Genomic DNA, 18,243 nt, shown 5'->3' with positions numbered 1-18,243 from the left:
CGGTAAGGCTGCGCGAAAGCTTTTGTGTGTTTCCGCCACCGCCACCGCCACCGGCGATATTAGGCTTGCCCAACAGTTACCCGCGACCTGCAACCTGCGATCTGCACAGAGGTACGGATACTTCGAAATGTCTCGGGAACCCGGTGGAGGTTTTGAGGCCGGTCCTGCGGTGGTCCAACCCCATCTCTGCAAATCTTGGTTGCCCATGTGCCAGCGTGAGACGGACGGGATGGGGATCCGGCGCAGGTGCCGCTTGTGCAGAGGCCGATCGTCAATTACGGCAGCCCATGGTCCCCATCAAACCGGGAGCGGGCAGCGGCTGGTTGGGTTGGGCTATCACTCTTGCGCTGCACGCACCATGCTGGATATCGATAGCTGCACCAACGCAGAACGCGTCGATGCGAAGTCCCTGGGCGGATTCTCAACCTGAACGGGGGCGTCAATCAGCGACCAACTAGCGACAAACCAACGGCCCTCGAGCGGCCACAGCGTTGCCCTCGTTAAGCTCTGCTAACAGCCAGGGTGGCCCATAGTAATATCCCCGTCCCGTGTCCACAGTCCTTAGGCGCAAGCTGAATCGGCCCTTCGACATTTTGTGGAAGAGAACTTTCGAGTGGCAAGGTAAAGGCAGAGCAGGGCTGGCAACATATCACAGGGCTTTTGGAGTTGGGAAATTACTTCGTAGTTATTATTGTGTCGCATTGTGGGGAGAAAGTGTGTGTGTCTTGTGTGTGTGCGGGTGGAAGAAGCAGGCAGGGCTTGCTCTTGCACAATTGAGTTTTCCATGGTTTGCAACGGAAAGTCCAGACGAACCAGCAAGGATCCACTTTGAAGCCCCACCGGTTGCAGGAGCTGATCGTGTGGGGAAAGCTTTGCTGCAACTTTGTCTTCCCAATCAGGAAACCGGCCCTCGATCTGAATCTCTCGACTCAGAGAGGAGAACATGCAAAACTAGTCATCTCATTTCCGACGGAGCTTGCATTGCACCTGCCCCACTTCACAGTGGAAATCCGGCGGAGCTGGCATGCACTTGCCCACTCAGCACTGGAAGACGTGTGTGTGTGTGTGTGTGTGTGTGTGTGTGGTTGTGTGTGTGTGTGTGTGTGTGTGGAAACTTCCAAGCAAGTTCCCTCTTGTTGAACTTCACATGTCCATCCTCCGCAATGCAATTTCCTGAATTACTCCCGCCGATTACAACAACCCCCAATAAGCACTAGCTTCCGAGACCCCAATCGGCAACCTGCCGCTCCCTCCCGGTTCTCGTTCGCTCGTGTGATTAACGACATTGATGAATCGACACTAAAAAACAATCGACTCCACCCTCGACAAACGGTCATCCCGACCACGGAAATTGGCTTTTTTTTTCTCTCCTTTGAGGAGTTGGGCGGATCGCGGAACTTGAAAAGCCGTGGTGGTTGACTGGTTGACACAGAACGGCTCCCTGCAGATCGGGGCCGTTACGATTCACTCCCCGGCAGTTCGATAACCACAAAACAAAACATGAGCAAAGTGTTTTCGCCCCCAGACCCTGAACCTCAGTCACCCGCATGATACGAGAGTGAGCAATTAATTCCCAGGCTCGCCAACCCTGACGACGACTGCTTGTCTCGCCTCTTCCCGTCCGGTACCGGAAAAGCGAGCGGTATGAACCTGGTATTGTTGTCAACTGTGTTTAGCCACCGCTACAGGGCTCTTGTCGGCTTGTTAATGACGCGCCGTTGATGGCTGAAGCAACCGCTGGGCTGCGAGAGACGTCTCCGTGACTCAGCAGGTATCGAACTTTTCACAGACCGAACGACTTGGAACTCGGATACTTCCGAGCAAGCGAACGTCACAGTTCACACCGTCCAAAACGTGACACCAACTCTGCAGTCGTCTTGTGACAAGATGACAGTGAAGTGGCCGGCCGTTGGGACGCAGCCCTGCGAAAGCGGTTACGCCTCGATCCCTGTTCGCTCTCGGGCCTCTCGAGATCGAAGGATCCCTGGTGTCTTGCCGCGAAATCATATTCCGCTGCACTTGCTGACGGTAGAGCCTCCCATTCCACGCACCACCAAGAACTATCCCCAGTTATACGGACCGTAAACGTTTGGGTGCCAAGATGCACTTCCTCTCGACCAGCTCCATCATTGAGAGGGGCTTGAACCGAGAAGTTTATGTCCAACTCCAACGCAGTGATAGTGCAAGGCTGTGTCGACGACTCATGCATTCGGAGATGATGCCCCATGACCAAACCCAGCGTATACTTCTCGGACAGGATGCCACCTCATGAAGGGAGACAGGTTGCCGTCCGTACCCTCCTGCGCCTGTTTTCTCCGTTTCGCTGCATGTCGACTCACTGGGGTGCTCACTCGCAGCCTCTGGTGTGAACAAGATGCAGAAGGATATCTTTCCGACTGGACGAGCTCCTGCATGTTCTCGCTCAATCCAGACGCGAAAACGTCCTACCTCGCCAAAAAGAGCCTAGAAAGCGGAGAACCCGGCCAGAGTCGAACCAAAACCCCTAACCCCATGTCCTTATAACGGGTGTATTAAGCCCTATGCGACCCTCGCTCACCCGCTTTTCCGAGGCTCAACGCTCGCTCGAACCAGGAGAGGACTGCCACGACTGCTCATAGGTGATATCTTTCAGCACCAACCCCGAGTCCTCTAGGGTGCGTTAGGGCGGGCGATGACACTTCCAGCGGGGAATTTAGTTCCGACTGGCTAGCGCCTTTTTCGAGCTTCGTCAACCCGCAGCATTGTCCGATCCAGAGTGCAACCTCATATCGAGGGCTGGGCAGCATCGCAACACGGCGCTCTGCACGCTCTGCAGACCGCAGGTGCGCAGGCACCGCTATCCCACATCGGACTCCATTGTCACCGGCGTTTCAGATCGCGGATCAAAATACGTCTAGAAGGCTTCTAAATCTAGCTCCCGACCTAATCCCCGGACACCCATGCGTTTCAGTCTCCAACGACGACCATATGCCGGCTAGTGGTCGGGTACGCCATCATTTTCACTCCTACTGGCCCCGGGATTTTCGGCTGCCGCACCGCGGCATGCCTCCCTCCCGGACGGCCGTTTTGTATGATGCTTCTCGGTCGCTGCTCGGAGGCCCCTCGCTACTCCAAGTCTTCAACGTTGATGCAACAACAGCCCGCAGCCAAGCCGACGGCTGTCGTTGACAACTGGCGACCCGCTCTCTGTGTCCTGAGACACTTACCCATCGCCATCGATCGAGCCCTCGCAGGGCCCTTGCCTAAAAGCTAGTCTGTTTACTCCATGCATGTGTTTTGAAAGCGACCGGTAAAAGTGAATACGGTGTATATCGAGGTCGCAGCGCTTCCAGACCGTCGAAGATCCGCCAACATCCAAGGTTACATCCAGAGCACACCCGGGCCCGGGTAATGGTAAGGCGTCTGCACGAAATAGGCCCTCCGCTCCTCCCTACCCTCGTCTCGAGCATTCCAAATTGCTTATGGGGCAAATAAACCCGCCCGCATGGCTCGAGCCCGGCAATACAAAACCCACACGGCGAATCCGGGAAGCAACTCGCGCGCTTCAATCCGCTGCCGTCCAGCATGCTGAGCAATATCTTTGTGTTCAGCACCGCACTGAGAACTAATTTACGTTCCGCGGCGGGAAGGTCGAAGTGACCCGGTCGCCCCTTGCCGAAAGCGCCAAAAATATCACGGTATAAATGAAATGGGCGACTGGGCCTGCAGTTCAATATAACGCAGATTTGGTGAGGCTCCTTTTCTTCGCGAGGAAAAGAGCACGCCCTAATGGCCGGGTCCTTCGCCGCCAGAAGAGCCTCTTCGGCCCACCAGATACATCTTGGAAACGTCGCAGGCCCGGCAATTCTTAGTATTATCCCCAGCATGTCTTTCCGCCTCCTCAAAAAGCGCTCAGGGACCCCAGGGTCCTTCGCTCCTCTGTGGATCTGGCATGATGCGAGCCGTGCAGCGAGGCAAAATGCCAGATCTCAAGGCCCTCCACGCCTGTCGCAACGTCGGCGTAGCCTCCCATGCCGGCCAAGGGGCCATCAAGAGACAAGCCCGGAACCTTAATCAGACGCCGAGCCAGACGCCACATTCTCAAGAAGGAAGGTCCTGTCGTTCAGCCCCGTCATCGGGCCAGTTTAGCCCGAACCCGGGCTTAGTGTAGCTTCACCGGATCCCCTCCCCTGTGCGGTGGCACAGCCTTGAATCCGGAGCCGGCTCTTTCGGGGAATGCGGTCTTCCCCGAATGGCCCGGCTGTGTGTGCGGTTCCGAGACCGGTGCCGATGTCTATCCACTCCCCTAACGGTTTGTCTCGCAGACAAGCAGCCGTTGATGTTGCGGACGAAACTTATGCTTAGGCAGCTAAGTGAGAAGAAGCTGGAGTCCCCTTTAGCTCTCTGGCCGTTCTGCCCCTTCCCCCTCTTGCTGCCATTTTCTCTCTTTTCCACATTGTCCACACTGCACAACCTTTAATTTTCTGTGGCGCTCCCCGGCAAGCGTGAAATAATCGCCGACTAGGTGCATCGATTCTAATCCCGCAGGAACATAACTCGGTTATCCTGCACCCCTCCTGCAACATGCAGTATCCCCTCCTAGGAACCCGCAGCAGAAGCAGGAACACGCGTACCTAAGAATCAAAGAAACGGTTTAAATGCAACTGCAAAGGCAACTTATGTTGACATACACCCAGGTTGCGGTCGCGGGTAACAACCGGGTTGAAAGTTGTAGTCTGTGCTTCGATACCGGCAGTTGTCCGGGGTTTGGCTGTCTCCTAATGAGTTTCAATCATGTCCTTCCCGAGAACCAGAAACTGGGAGAGCCAGACTCTCTCAGTCACCACCCAAAAACTCTGCACTGAATCGGTTGTTTGTTTTGCCTTGCGAACTTGGGGGGATCTCCGGCGGAACCGTCATTGTAACCCCCGGAATCTCGACCGCTCGGCGACTCACATATAACTGACGGCCATTAAGAGCATCGTTCAACCACGCCGAACCTGGTCCAACGGCACGTTGCAGCCCGTCCGTCCACAGTTCCACCTCGCCCAAACTCTGATCCTCTCCGGCGCACCCTCTCCCGCGTTTGACGGAGGGGGGAAGAAGAGGCGCTGGCCAGGCTGGCCAGGCTGGTCTAGTTGGTTCGGCGCGGCCTGCTGCCGTCTCCGCAATCGACAATGTTGCCGCTTCCGTCTGTTTCTTTTTTTTTTTGGCCTTTTTTTTTTCTCCGCCCGGACTTGCCGGGCATGGAACCGGCGGTGGTTTTGAACGGGCAGGATGTCATCTGTCAACCCAACCCGGGGAAACCTGGACAACCGGGGGAGGCAAAGACCTGGTGTTCAGTAATGATGGTAGCATTTCTCCGCATGTCCCAAGAGATCGTGTTGATTGATTTTCTCCGTTGTGGATATCGATCTCCACTCGTCTCTTTTGTTCTCTCGAGACTCTTGTTTTCTCGACACTGCCGAAATCTGGATATTGATATCGGCCTGCCCTATAGGCACTGATTCGGACAAGTGCATCTCGACTGCGACACACACGTCTGCATGTTTCAGGTGCGGCGACCGGGAAGGGGTGGATGCAAAGCATAGACTGCGTAGTCGTTCTGGACAGATTGTGGGTGTAACGTACTTGCGTCTTCCTCCACGTGTTGTTTTCCAAGCGTTGGTTTCTAAGCATACTATACTACACAGTATGTCGAGTTGGTCTGTTTTGGGGTGCTTGCATGCGCCTTAGGTAGGGACCGGCTATCTGAATTCGACGACGGGAAGGGCATTGAAGTGTTGGTTTGAGATCCATGGTTGCTCGATTTGGTCGTCTCGCTACCATTGTTGACTATTCTTCCCTTCCTGCCCTATCGGTGTTTTCTCCGTTTGGATATGCCGCTCTAGAGAAATAGACGCGGTTGATTTGAGTACTAGCGTACGCGAGAGATATCGGGGGATTCTTTCTTTCTTTCGCCTGTCTCCTCGAGTCCAGACGTTTCGCTTGAAATCCGCCCACCATCATTTCCACACTCCCGAAAGTTGAAACCGGCATGACCCAACCGCATCCCCGACGGACTTGGCCCCCAACACGTTGATGTGTATTTTCTTACACAGTACATACATAAATATGTCTCGTCATGCCTTGTCCTGCTTGTGTCGCACGCGCGGCACAAACCTGCCCGTGCCGAGACGTTGTCAGCCGTGATTGGAGACGGGGAAGGCTCACCGGTTCGGTATTGGCTGATTCAATTTCAAAATATGCTCCATTCCTATTGGCGTCTTGCCTGTGGGTGTTACCCTCCCAGGGGATTTTCCAGGGCCTGTTGGTAAGCCCCGGGTTAGATTAAAATGGGATTATCAGGATTCTGGTTGCGGCGGTCGTTGCTAAATCTGTTGAGATTCGATGCAGTCACAGAGGCGTGGTGTGCGAGTGTGTGTGCCATCCCGCCTGCCCTGCTCGTCGCCAGTGGTGTGGACGGCAGGGCTCGGGATCGGTACGGGTCGGCTGCTACTTGCTTCTGCACGGTGCAGACCTCCAAAGGGAACTTTGAAGTTATATGTAGTATCGCGGTATAGTATTATGAAGGGCTGACTGTTTGTTCACAAATTATGCAGCTCATTTATTTTTGCATCGCTATTTTCCGAATCTCGCCTTGATACACAATAAGCGATGTTCTGGTTTTGGAAGTAGTGTATGAACGGTTTCGAAGTAGCCCTGGGCGTAACTCACTAGAGATTGCACCCATGAAGAATGGTCCGCCGTTGATGTTGTCTCAGCCCTACAAAGTAACCACCGAAAACTAACGGTGGGCCACGTCTCTCAAGGGATTGATCGCTAGACTGGCCTCTCCGTTTGTCCTCAGATTGAAGTTTGGGCCCTTGCCAACAGCAGATCATTCCCCATCGTCGGAAGACTGGGATAAAAGAAGAGTCGCATTCATCGTGAATGAACTCAGCGATCAGCCCAAATGATATCATCGCGATATCAGCCCCCAACCACGCCGCAGAAGTCTTGATGGCTGGAACGATCGGCGTAATCAGTCACAGCACGCACGTGTTGCAGGTCACCTCGTCACAACATCAACAATTGCCGGCCAGCCGAGACCACGTTGTCGCTGATCGACAAGCCGATCAGAATCAAAAGCTGGAGGCGGGTGCGAGAACAGATGGCTGACATCATGATGGGACGAATGCAGCCGGGGCCGCCAAGGCCGTTGGAGAAGAGGGCGAAGGAACCAGGCTGCCTCGGTAACATGAAGGACCGAGTTGACAACCAGGCTAACGTTAGTGAGTTAACACGACGCTAGTCACTTCAGAACCTCAGGATGCAGGATCTTGGGAGACGGCCACTTGCACAGGGCTCGGACCACAGCGCAGGAGTGGGTGGTGCGATCGATTCCGGTACCGAACTGGGGGTGATCAGAACCTGGAAAGGTGCAGCAGCTGGACGTCGCAACGGTTTTGAGAGCCGACCCTTGCTCCTTGCTCCCTCGCTCCTGGTGCGTTGTCCAAGATCCGTGTTGGTACCCGTGATGAGAGAGCGCCGTCCGCTGGCAGGGAACCAAGATGTTGCCATGTTGAGAGCCCGCAATCTAATCAAATCAACACAGGCTTCATTGGAAGAGGCGCGGGCTTGCTGCCCGCGCATGCATCCTCATCACGCGGTGAGCTCTCTCCGGCCTCATCGGTCCTGCAACAAAACGGGTCAGATGGGACTCGGTGGACTGATGAGACTGGCCCTTGGCGATTTGGGGGTGTGTCCGGCAGCTGTGATTGGCTTCGTTGCATGTTCGGCGCGATGTCACGACGGCTCACGGGAATGTCAAAGTGGAAGGCTGGACCCCTGACTCCCTTGTTAGGAGGTGGCATCGCCTTTCCACCCCCTTGCCCGCCGTTGCAATGGCCGTTACCGAATCTCGTTCCACTCCCACTATCGATTGCAGGGAGAAAGATGGTGATGCTATTCTGGCTCTGGACCCAATTTAGCAGCAGGTCCCGCTGTCCCAAGTCAGATGGGGGCATTCCATGCGCCGGCTCTGACAAAAACGGGCTAGTTAGATAGATGAAACTGAGGGGTACGAAAGAGGGCGCTGCAGCAGGAGGTTCTTGTACTGGCATGAGTTGGAGATGGCGCATCACGATGCAGAACAGCTTCCAGCGGGGTTGACGAGATGAGGGGAAAGCTGGCCGGCGGTGCGGAGAAGTGGCCACATTGCCGGGCCGGTCGGAGTCGGCTGGCGAGGCTGTTGGAGATTCACGGCCACGGGAGTGTGGGTGTGTCCCAAAGCAAGGCGGGCCGCGTGGAAAGCGAAGGATCCAGGTTTGCGTTGCGTCCTTGGCCACCACCCCGCCTGGGCCCCTCGAGCAGAGGGTGTGCCACAAGGGCGGTGCCCAATATCGATGGCGTAGTGAGCGCATTTGCGGTTTGCTCCGTCTCATTCGATTGGCTGGCCGGGTCGCCCTCCCGCATCTCGATTGCCGAACTAAGAAGGTGGAATGCACGCTGGTCGTCTGAAGCGAGATGGTGTTGAGCTGAAGGTCGACAAGGTCCTGGGCCCTGCCCTCGCTCGCGTGTGCTTGTTCCCTCTGCTGGGGTCGCAGTCACGGCCGCATGGCTAGCAGAAAGGGAGCAGCAATCAGTGATTGTCTGACCTTGCTAACCTGTCGAGAGTCTCGGCCACGCGCTGCTGTATTCCGCTGTGACATCGTGGGCAAATAGCTGGTACAGGTGGTGCAACTGTTCCTTTGCGAGCCCTGCGAGCCCAGTTGGGACGGGTCCAACGAGCAGACATCCCGATTTGGAGGGTGCAGGTGTCCGCTTCCGGGATGGTCTAACGGTTGACTGCGTCTCTGCAAGGTGCCAACGTCCAGTCTGGGAGTTCGCGTATGCAGGCACTCATCAAGATGCCGAACTCCACCGGGCCTCTTGAGAAGCGGCCAGGTCTCCGCAACGCAACGGTATCGCAATCGAACGGGATGTGTGTGTCCTCATTCACGCGGCCTCATCTGTCAGCGGGGCAGAGTGAGACCGGCTTGGCGTGCAGAGTGTCAATTGGATCGGCCATGGGATCTGGCATCATCAGTGCAGGGCCCGAAGCCGCAGAGGAGAACAAAGAGAGGGGAGAATGCGTGTCGGCAGGCCGCGTTAGAACTTCGAAGGGGGGGGTGGAAGCATCCTCGTTCTGTGACGGGTTTTGGAGGTCCGCAGGCTCCGACTCCATCCCCCGCGGTCTCGTTGCTTCGGATCGTGGAGGGATTCGCCCACATCGTATCGATAGCTATAATTTGCCTGCTAAGACTTCAAAGCGCAGACGGCCTCGAACTGCAGAATTGCAGCGACCGAAGCCTAGCCGGGCCTGTCACTCCACACCATTTTCGCACCATCGTACCATCGTGCCATTGTGCGCTTCTGGAGGAGTTTTGCGGCTGATCGAGCAGAATTTTTTTATTGTGGAGAGGCGTACGAATAATCGGGAGGAGAGGGGGAATTGTTTGGTGTCAACTCGCGGACCCTGCCGATCTGGCCTGGTCCTTCCGCTCCTTTCCCCTGCTCGTCAATTCGCTTCCATTGTCACCGGCACTTGTAGGTGGCAGACTGGCAGTTGCGAACCCCAGCGCTGTCTGGGTCCTGCCACATCAATGATCTCGCACGGACTTGTCGTTCACGCCAACCTTCCACTTTTCTTCTCCCCCGGCTCGTCATGAGACCTCATCAATCCAATCATTGGTTTGTCGGCGTCAGTCCTTGCCTATAACTGAACGACGCGGCCCGAAGTTGCCGACCAGGGTCCTCGACTGGACAAGCGGATTTGGTGAGCGACGATGTCGGAATTCAAAAAGTTCGCTGCATGCCAGCCAGCGCTGGGACGGACCACTGCAGGGTTGGGCTTGCGCAATGCTCAGAGGCTTGGAACATGAACTCCCCTCTGTTACACTCAAACAATAGTATTAGCACATGTCTGAATCGAAGTCAACGGCCAAGTAATTGAGTGGAGGGGAGCAGGTATTACAGTGATACTATAGTGATAACTAACCCTAATAAAAAAAAGGGAAAAAAAAAGAGAAAAGAAAGACATAGATGCATCGGTCACGGTGGCCTTAAACTTGCGAGGGTAGGGTTGAAGCTGGGGATAAGTACCTAAAGGTTGATTTGGCGGAGGTAAACCAAAATCTTCGGGTAAGGCTCAGCGAGTTCCAGCGGTGTCCAAGTGAAGATGGCTTTCCAGCATACGTTAACAAGCGTTCTGGTCTTGTGGCACCTAATCGTTAGGTTCGTTTTATCCAGCCTTGTCATCGAAATACAAACGAGTTTGAATACTTTGAGACAAGAAAGCCTTTAAGCCATCTTGATCATTTCACTTCCGAGAGGTTTATTAACTTTGCCCCTGGTCCGCAAGTCTTCCTCCAGTGCCAGGGAATCCAAGACAGTTCCCGAGTCCTAACTAGAAGTAAGGGCATATGTCTTGAATAGCAAAGGTAAGTACTTATGCCATGTCTACCTCATATCAGGACCAGGCCAACCCTGTGGACTGAACGCAATCTCAGTCAAAGAATCAGTAACACGGCAAGTTGGGATTTGATGAGTTCAACTTTTCTTTCCTCTACCTATGTATGCTACAATCCTCATTCTGCACCTACGGGTAGTGGCGTGTGGCGGGCTTGGACATTCGAACGTACTTCTTGGGTGTTAGCAGGGATACTTCTTGCTTTATCTGGTAACTATGCTATTTTCTCGTGCTATCAAATCTTGCGTTGTTTTGGAAATGTATTCAAACCAGATCATAGCTAGTTATTTATATGACAAGATCACTATTCCCAAGGTACTTAGCACAAGTTTCACTGAACTCAGGATAAACAACACTCTATAGAGACTGTGACACGTACATGTATGGAAGGCTTCGCAAATTGACTGGAGTCCAGTGTCTGTAAAAAGGCCCCCTTCTCGGGCATAACCAGAGCCAGCGTCATACTAGCAAACCGCCGTAGACATAGTTGGCGTTTCCTTGGTGCCAAAAGAATAGCTACTGCTAGACATTGATAGATGTCACCTGCAACACCGACGACTTCAAGGCTAGGGTACCCGGATTCACCCCCTTTTCTCGCTACACAAACACTTCTAAATCATGTAAACCCATTGAATCATTCTACCAACTAGACATTCTATCATAAATCAACATCAATCATCATGAATAACAACATCAAGCCACAAACACCATCTTCACAATCCTATACGCCCTGGAATACTCGCTCAGATCCAAAAAGTTCCTCCACGGACTCAACGCGACATGTACGGCATTGCACTCCTGATGAAACCTAAACGGCCCCTCCCTGTTGCGGGTGTCGTCCCACGTCTGCAGCATGTGGACGGCGTAGCCAGTGCTGAAGCCGATGCATATAAAAGTAGCCAAGGCGATGTAGAAGTGCGGGCCCAGGTTGACGACGCGCCACAGGTAGCGGGCGTCCTCCTTCATCCGCTCGGCCGAGTCGCCGGCCAGCTTGCTGCCCAGCCAGCCGATGAGCATGAAGACGAAGGGCATGACGGCCATCAGGGTCCACGTCCAGAAGAAGGCCAGCAGGGTGTACCGGCCGCCGACCTGGAAGGTGTCTGGGTAGCGGAAGTCGTCGTTCCGGAAGAGCAGGGCCTTGGAGCAGAGGTCGGCGGCCGAGCACGGGCTGGACCCCGGCGCGGCCCCCACCGCGGACTCGAGGCAGTCGTAGCTGGTCAGCGTCGAGCCCTTGCTGCTCAGGTCACCCAGGTAGACGACCATGATGTACACACCGCCGGCCCATTGGAGGAGCGCCATGAGATTGAAGAAGCGGGGGATCCAGAGCTTAGCCTTGGGGTGGTATTCGAGGGCGCACGAGTAGGGGTGGTATTTGGTGATGTACCCGAGCTTCCACGCCGCCACCCAGGCCGTGAGGGCAATGGTGGCTGACTGGGCCGGGTTGGCAGCGAACAGGCCGAACGATATCCACCAGAATAGGATGGGGCCGCCCAGGTCATACGCGATGAAGATCCAGTCGAGCCATGATATGTCGCGCCGTGCCTTGCAGGGTTCGCTCTCGGGCTTGTAGGCATACCAGAGCTGCTTTCCAGCGTGAAATAGCGCGCTGACGGAGGTGGCTATGACGATCCACCAGCAGACGATGTCGGGTAGGATAGTGGCCGACGGGCGTGCTTCGGATGGTATGATTTTAAAGCCGTTAAAGCAGCTTACGATCTGGCACCAATCGTAGATGGGGGGGTGTGCACTTTGCTCGGCCGAGGTATAGGCTGCCCAGCCTGCCGTGTTGTCGACGTAGCCGAACTCGCTGGAAAGACGGGTCGAGTGCGCATCGAGACCGGCCCGGATGGCAGTGCAGTTCTGGGTATCGGGTGTAAGGCTGTAGCACTCTTTGAAACGGCTGTTCTTGTACAGAGCGAAGTCGGGATGGCTTGGGTCGAAGCTGGTGTTGTCGGCTGTTACCGACCGGACGATGATGGCCATAGCAACGGCGAGGAAGAAAACCGCCGCTACAAGACCTGTCCCGAGGAGGCCTAGGAGAAGATACTTGAGGAATGTCCAATTTCGCACGAAGTCTGAGAGCTCGATGCCACGCCTGCACCTGGCGGAGTTGGCTTGAGCCTCTGGGAGAGATCAGCCTGCTGCCCTGATCTTTATGGGTTGACAAGGTGCTTACCATGACCTGACGCACCATAATAACGGTACTCTTGGTCCTCTAGCGCGCTATAGTCAATCTCCGTCGTCGGTTTCCCCACCCTCCGGCCGCCGGAGCGTGCCATACTTGTTCGTGTTGAGTTTATCGCCGGTTTCAAAGTAGATGCCCAATGCCAACTCTGAGTCGAGCCTTTGAGGTGTTTCGATGGCGTTGCTGGTTCAGGCCGAAGGTTGACAAGCAAGTCGGCCGTGTGAAAGCCGCGGCTTTCCTTTACAAGTTACCTCATCCCCCCCTCTTTTCATGATGAAGGGTGCCGGGTTTTTGATTTCTTTACCATCCTCCCATCCTCCCGTACTCGCCCTCAGCGCAGCCCGGATCAAGACCTGAACGCAGCCTTGCGCCGGGCCAGGCCGCAGCGCTTCAGCTGCAGCTCCGGGACTATGTTCTGTACTGGGAATAGACCCGTGCTTGCATGTGATGGGTGGATCTTGCCCGAGGCCTGGCACCAGTGAGCGGCAGCGGGGAGCCCCAGGATTTGTTCCTTTCGGGCACCTTTCGTCGCAAACACGCCAATGCCGGCTTGATTTGCCGTTGATCAACATCAATCTGCCTAGTTATCTCGGGCTCCATACATTGCTTCTGTGCCTCTCTGGAGGCGGTGCGTGGCGCATGCTCACCGTTGGGGCGTTTAAATTTATAGATTTGCTGGAGTTGATCTTGCAGTGCCTCTCGAACTGCGGACCGTCGTGCTTTGGACGGAAAAGGACAACATGTCCGGGAGCCAAGAAGTCGAAAAGCGCCGGTGATGCCAAGTCCCGGGGGGGAGGCATTTTAAAGCGGGCGGTGCGATTGACAGGATTTCGGTGTTTGTCTCAGGCAGAAATTCAAAAGAACATGGCAGATCGACTAATTAGTCAAGGGATCATGGTCTGCCAGGCTCTTTGAAGCCATGGTCATTTGATTTTGGCTGTATTGTCGATTTGAGAACAAGAGCTGGCGACGACGACGGCGTGGGGGTTACGGGTAGGCTGGACTTGGTGTCTCTAACTAGTTTTCTTTTCTTTTTTTTTTGTTTATCGATTCCTGCAATTCGGCCCTGTATTAACCCCCCACCTGAGCGCATGAGCCAACTGTTTAGTATCCACTCTTCCTTCAACAAGTCGTTTGCTGAGGACCTCAGCGGGGTCGCCCTTTCCACTCTGTCCCGATTAATCTGTCAAGCAGGAACCATTGAATCCGCCATTCTATTCCGTTCCACGGGGCTTTCCCCACCGCGTCCCCCCTTCCTCATCTTTCCCCTCTTGGCCTTCCACGTGAACACCAAAAAAACAACCATACCATTATTACTCAACTCTCCCTAAGAACGTTCTCTCTCCTTGCTGGCCTGGTTCAATATCTCGGCGTGGTCAGTGCCGTGGGTGGTGCCGGCCTGTTGAACCACACGACGAACCCAATCACCACGCGGGCGCATTTCAGCTTTGAACGGCTTGGGTAGGGTCACGAATCCCTCGGTGCAGTTCATGGGATCGATCTTGGGCCGCTGACCCGTAGCCTCGTCGATGCCGGCCTCAACGTCAAACGCCCAGAGCATACGAGCCATCTGAATGAATAGCTGGTTGCGTGCAATCATGCGACCCGTGCAGATGCGCCGTCCGAACCCAAAGCCAGTCTGAGGAAGATCCTTCAAAGCCGTCGTGTTCATGCCGCAAGCGTCAATCGATGGTTCGGACTTGGTGCTAGCAGTCTCCTCGGCAAGCCACCGTTCGGGGACGAAGTCGTCAACCTCGGGGCCAAAGACTGACTCGTCACGCGTGATGGCAAAGGCATTGGCCAGCACGATCGAGTTGGCCGGGATGTGGTAACCCATGTAATTGTCCTCGACCTTGGTGAAGTGCGGCACGCCGCCGACTACGACGGGGCGCCAGCGCAGAGTTTCGCTCGCTGATGCTGTGTTAGTAAGGGAGAAACTCAAAAGAGAGAAAAAAAAAAAAGACACAAGAAACTCACCGATAGCATCGATCAATGCCAGTTTCGGGCGGTCCTCAAACGTTGGTAGCCGATCCTTCCCAACTACCTCGTCAAGAAGTGCCTGCGCTTTGCGAACCCATGTCGAGCCGCCGGAGGTGATCCAGGCGACAATGAACCAATCCAATGCCACAGTCGACGTGTCAAGACCAGCGTCGGCGAGAATTCCGAGGTCGAAAGCGAGCTCCTCCTCAGACATGACCTGAGCCTCGGGCGATTTCTTCATGTGCTTGCTGAAGTTCCAGCCCGGACTGGCCAAACCCTTGTTCAAATTCCCAACATGCAGCTGGCGCTCGAGCTCATAAAGCTCATCTGCCTCCTTTTTCCACGGCGCGAGGAACCTAGGCAGGTAGTTCAGCGAGGGGAAGGAGTCGACGAGGTAGGCGCCGACCTGGCCAGTTCTCGCAAACTCGCCCTGCACACGCTTGCCGTCCAAAAGTTCTTGTTCGTACCCGGTCCGCAGGCGGAAACCGTAGTTGAGGGCGTAGATAAAGCTGGCCATGGCGCGCTCGAAGTGGTGGTGGAAGTCCACGCCTTTGGCGCCCGTCTCTCCGTGTTCACCCACTACATCGAACAACAACTGCTGCGACTCCATGTCTTGCAGCGGCCGGTACGAGCTCGCGGATCGCAGGGTCAGGAGAGGCGCCTCCATCCGCTGGTGTAGCCTGTACCGGTCGTCGTACTGGCGGAGCAGCATGTGCATACCCCTGGTGACCAGCTCACCCGCCATCACCATGCGCGGCCGGTCCGAGTACTTGGAGCTCCGTCGGTTGAGCAGGTCATGGGCGGCTTGGTGAGTCGATAAGATGACCAACGGTTGGCCACCCATGCTGAGGTGCATCACGGGGCCATACTTCTTGCTCCAGTGGTAGAGGTGAAACCATTGGAGGCTCTTGGGCACCTGGTGCAAATTTCCGATAAGCGGTGCCGGCTTGGGCCCAGGAGGGAGAGGATGTGGCGAGCGGCGTCCCAAAAAGAGGCGGACGACAGCCAGGAGGATGACGGCACCGAGGATGAGCTTGACGTCTGGGATTAGGGACATGGCGTCAAGGTTAACGATCAAAAGCAAGAGCAACGATACGAGTGCAGCACGAAATCGAAGAGGCGCCTGCACAGATGAGGCCTGTTTCACCCTGTCGTGCTGCTGGCTGACCCGAAGTGGCGGGCACCCTTGTCACCCTTAAATCCCTTCCATCTCCCCTCTCCTCAGGTTTTCCTCTTGAGGGAAACGTTCCCCGCCTGACCTTCATTCTCCGACCAGTCCAAATCCGTAAAAAACAGCATGAGGATCGACTGATACCGCCTGGGGGCGAAGAGCGAACCCTCGGATTCCGAGTGGACTTGTGTTGCCGCTTCACCTTGCTGGGTCGAAGAAAAAGCCGTTTTATCAACTAACCCAAAACCGGCCCCAACCGTCCGAATGGGTTGCTAGCCTCATGCGGGCCGAGCATCGGCAGATGGACCCGACAAGGGCTGGAGACGAACCCATTTGCTCGCGGGAAACCCGAGTCCATGGTTCTTCTCCACAGATCTCCAGCCGCCATATCCTCCGTGGCGGATACATATCCACTTGCCCCCCGGTGCCGCCCACCCCCTTCTCCGACTCGGGTTTCGGCAGCTCCCCGTCTAAGCAAGCCCGCAGCGCCCAGAGGCGTCGTGGACGAATGAGAGCACAAAAGAATGATATATTTCGTCTGAGTGGGCATGAAATTGTTGCTTTTGTTGAGGGAACTGAACCGGAAAGAAACTTTGCCATCGTTTTTACATAGAACTACACAGCATGTTCGCAGGCAAACGTCTCAGTATGGAAGCTGGGCGATAGAAATTGGAGGTGGTGATCATCCTTCGGCGCTTCAATGGTCGGGACTGGGGGTTTCCTCTTGGCGACTTCTTTCTTTTGCTGACACAATGGAACCTCGCTCTCAGGGAGGAGTGGCAAGCATTATCTGTGGGCATGAGGTTACTTCGCAAAGGAATGGAAGTTTCATGCAAATGCTAAATAGCCCGCCCCTCCAGAGTCGTTTTCTAATGGCTGACGTCTTGTCCCGTCATTCCCACGATACGGAAGCACCCCCAACTTCACAACCATGAGGTCAACAATATGGGCAGCGGCACTAGCCCTCACGGGCCTGGCTGTCCGTTGTTGGGCCCAGGAGATGCCGGCATGCGCTGTACGTCCGGAAATCACCGCCGTGGTCTCGGTTTGGAATCAGATGAGCTGACTGACATTGGCCCATGATAGAGCGACTGCCTGGTGAAATACCTCCCGGATTCCAAGTGTGACCCAACGGACATGGACTGTGTATGCTCAGACCTGACGTTGATGGATAACGTCGGGACCTGCACGCTCGGGGCTTGTTCCCTGTTCGACGCGCTTGGTGAGTGGAGAACCCGTTGAACGAAGTTGTGGACCACGGCCTCGTTGAGCCTTACCACCACGCCATTTTGATCGAGGTTCATTCCTCTGTTCTCTTTCGGATGCTAACCTCCACCCCCGACAACAGCTGCCAAAAATGCAACAGCGACGCTCTGCAAGGAGCCTGTCCGCGACAGGGGTAATGTCGCCCCCATAGCAACTGCCATCACCGGCAGCATGGCGCTCGCCTTCGTCCTCCTCCGGGTCTACGAGTCTGGGTTTCGGAAGAAGGAGTTCCATTGGGCCGATGTTTGGGCAATACTAGCAATGGTGAGTGATACTGGTTTACATGGGTGCTGTCGTCGCCAAGTGTGTGAGGAATGGCCCCAGCTCACATCTTTGACTCAAGGTCTCATCGATTCCTATGGATGTGGGTGAATTCTACAGTGAGCCAAACTTTACTTGCTTATCGTACATACTACCCCCTTACCATTGATTCTCGGCTAACGCATGAACCTAGTGAAGGCTCATGGGATGGGTAAAGACATCTGGACCCTTCCGCCCGACGAGATTACTGAGGTTGTCAAGGTTAGTTCGAGTTTATGTGCGTACATACCCAACGACTCTAACCTCACTTATCTAGTACACATGGGTTACCCAAGTATCTTACATCCCTGCCATCATCTTAACCAAGATCACCGTCTTGTGTTTCTTCTTGCATGTATTCCCTGCGCCAGGGTTCCAGATGGCCTGTTGGGGTACAATCGTCCACTGCGTCCTGTTCATGGTATCAACAACAATTGCGGCAATTCTCGCCTGCGTCCCTGTCGAATCCGCCTGGGTTGCTTGGACTGGGACGGCGGAGGGTGTATGCTTTGATAACAACGCCTTCTGGTGGGCTCATTCGGTAAGGAGTGCTTTCAAAAAACGCCACTTCATCTTAATTCCGGGGACGTTGCTAACTAGTTTCTCCCCAAGGCTATCAACATCGTTACAGATGTCTGGATTTTGGCATTGCCGATCCCCCAGCTGCTGAATCTCCAACTTGGGACAAGGAAGAAGGTTTACCTGATCATGATGTTCAGCGTTGGTCTTGTGTAAGTCCGTTTCATATTTGATTATCAGTTTTCAAACACCGCCACTGACGACAACGGCGAAACAGCATCACCATCATCAGCATCGTACGCTTCTCCGGTCTCGTCACCTATTCCACCTCGACCAACCCCACATGTAAGC

General features: G+C 54.9%; 5 protein-coding genes across 5 annotated transcripts in view; 3 read left to right on the top strand and 2 right to left on the bottom strand.

Moving 5' to 3' along the window:
- Nucleotides 1–3,958: 3,958 nt before the first annotated feature.
- CHGG_09075 (uncharacterized protein) lies at nt 3,959–4,150 on the top strand (the record flags this gene model as incomplete). Its single annotated transcript, XM_001227001.1, has 1 exon — nt 3,959–4,150. The coding sequence occupies one exon, from the start codon at nt 3,959–3,961 to the stop codon at nt 4,148–4,150; it is 192 nt and encodes a 63-aa protein (XP_001227002.1).
- Nucleotides 4,151–7,144: 2,994 nt separating this feature from the next.
- Nucleotides 7,145–7,813, top strand: CHGG_09074 (uncharacterized protein; the record flags this gene model as incomplete). The annotated part of the gene is made up of 2 exons (XM_001227000.1): nt 7,145–7,249; nt 7,325–7,813. The coding sequence occupies 2 exons, from the start codon at nt 7,145–7,147 to the stop codon at nt 7,811–7,813; spliced, it is 594 nt and encodes a 197-aa protein (XP_001227001.1).
- Nucleotides 7,814–11,164: 3,351 nt separating this feature from the next.
- CHGG_09073 (uncharacterized protein) lies at nt 11,165–12,750 on the bottom strand (the record flags this gene model as incomplete). The annotated part of the gene is made up of 2 exons (XM_001226999.1): nt 11,165–12,594; nt 12,648–12,750. 2 exons carry the CDS (start codon nt 12,748–12,750, stop codon nt 11,165–11,167), a joined length of 1,533 nt encoding a protein of 510 aa, XP_001227000.1.
- A 1,233-nt stretch (nt 12,751–13,983) lies between these two features.
- CHGG_09072 (uncharacterized protein) lies at nt 13,984–15,693 on the bottom strand (the record flags this gene model as incomplete). Its single annotated transcript, XM_001226998.1, has 2 exons — nt 13,984–14,573; nt 14,634–15,693. The coding sequence occupies 2 exons, from the start codon at nt 15,691–15,693 to the stop codon at nt 13,984–13,986; spliced, it is 1,650 nt and encodes a 549-aa protein (XP_001226999.1).
- A 1,045-nt stretch (nt 15,694–16,738) lies between these two features.
- Nucleotides 16,739–18,243, top strand: part of CHGG_09071 (uncharacterized protein) — a gene marked incomplete at both ends in the record, with an annotated part of 2,089 nt that continues 584 nt past the window's right edge. Inside the window, 6 exons of the mRNA XM_001226997.1 lie at nt 16,739–16,822; nt 16,894–17,029; nt 17,156–17,337; nt 17,533–17,595; nt 17,651–17,914; nt 17,986–18,104. Of these exons, the coding sequence (XP_001226998.1) occupies nt 16,739–16,822; nt 16,894–17,029; nt 17,156–17,337; nt 17,533–17,595; nt 17,651–17,914; nt 17,986–18,104 (848 nt within the window). The remainder of the gene's footprint in view (nt 16,823–16,893; nt 17,030–17,155; nt 17,338–17,532; nt 17,596–17,650; nt 17,915–17,985; nt 18,105–18,243) is intronic.

The sequence above is a fragment of the Chaetomium globosum genome, genomic scaffold (assembly GCF_000143365.1).
Source record: "Chaetomium globosum CBS 148.51 scaffold_6 genomic scaffold, whole genome shotgun sequence".
Lineage (NCBI taxonomy): Eukaryota > Fungi > Ascomycota > Sordariomycetes > Sordariales > Chaetomiaceae > Chaetomium > Chaetomium globosum.
This window is presented reverse-complemented; position numbering and strand designations above follow the sequence as displayed.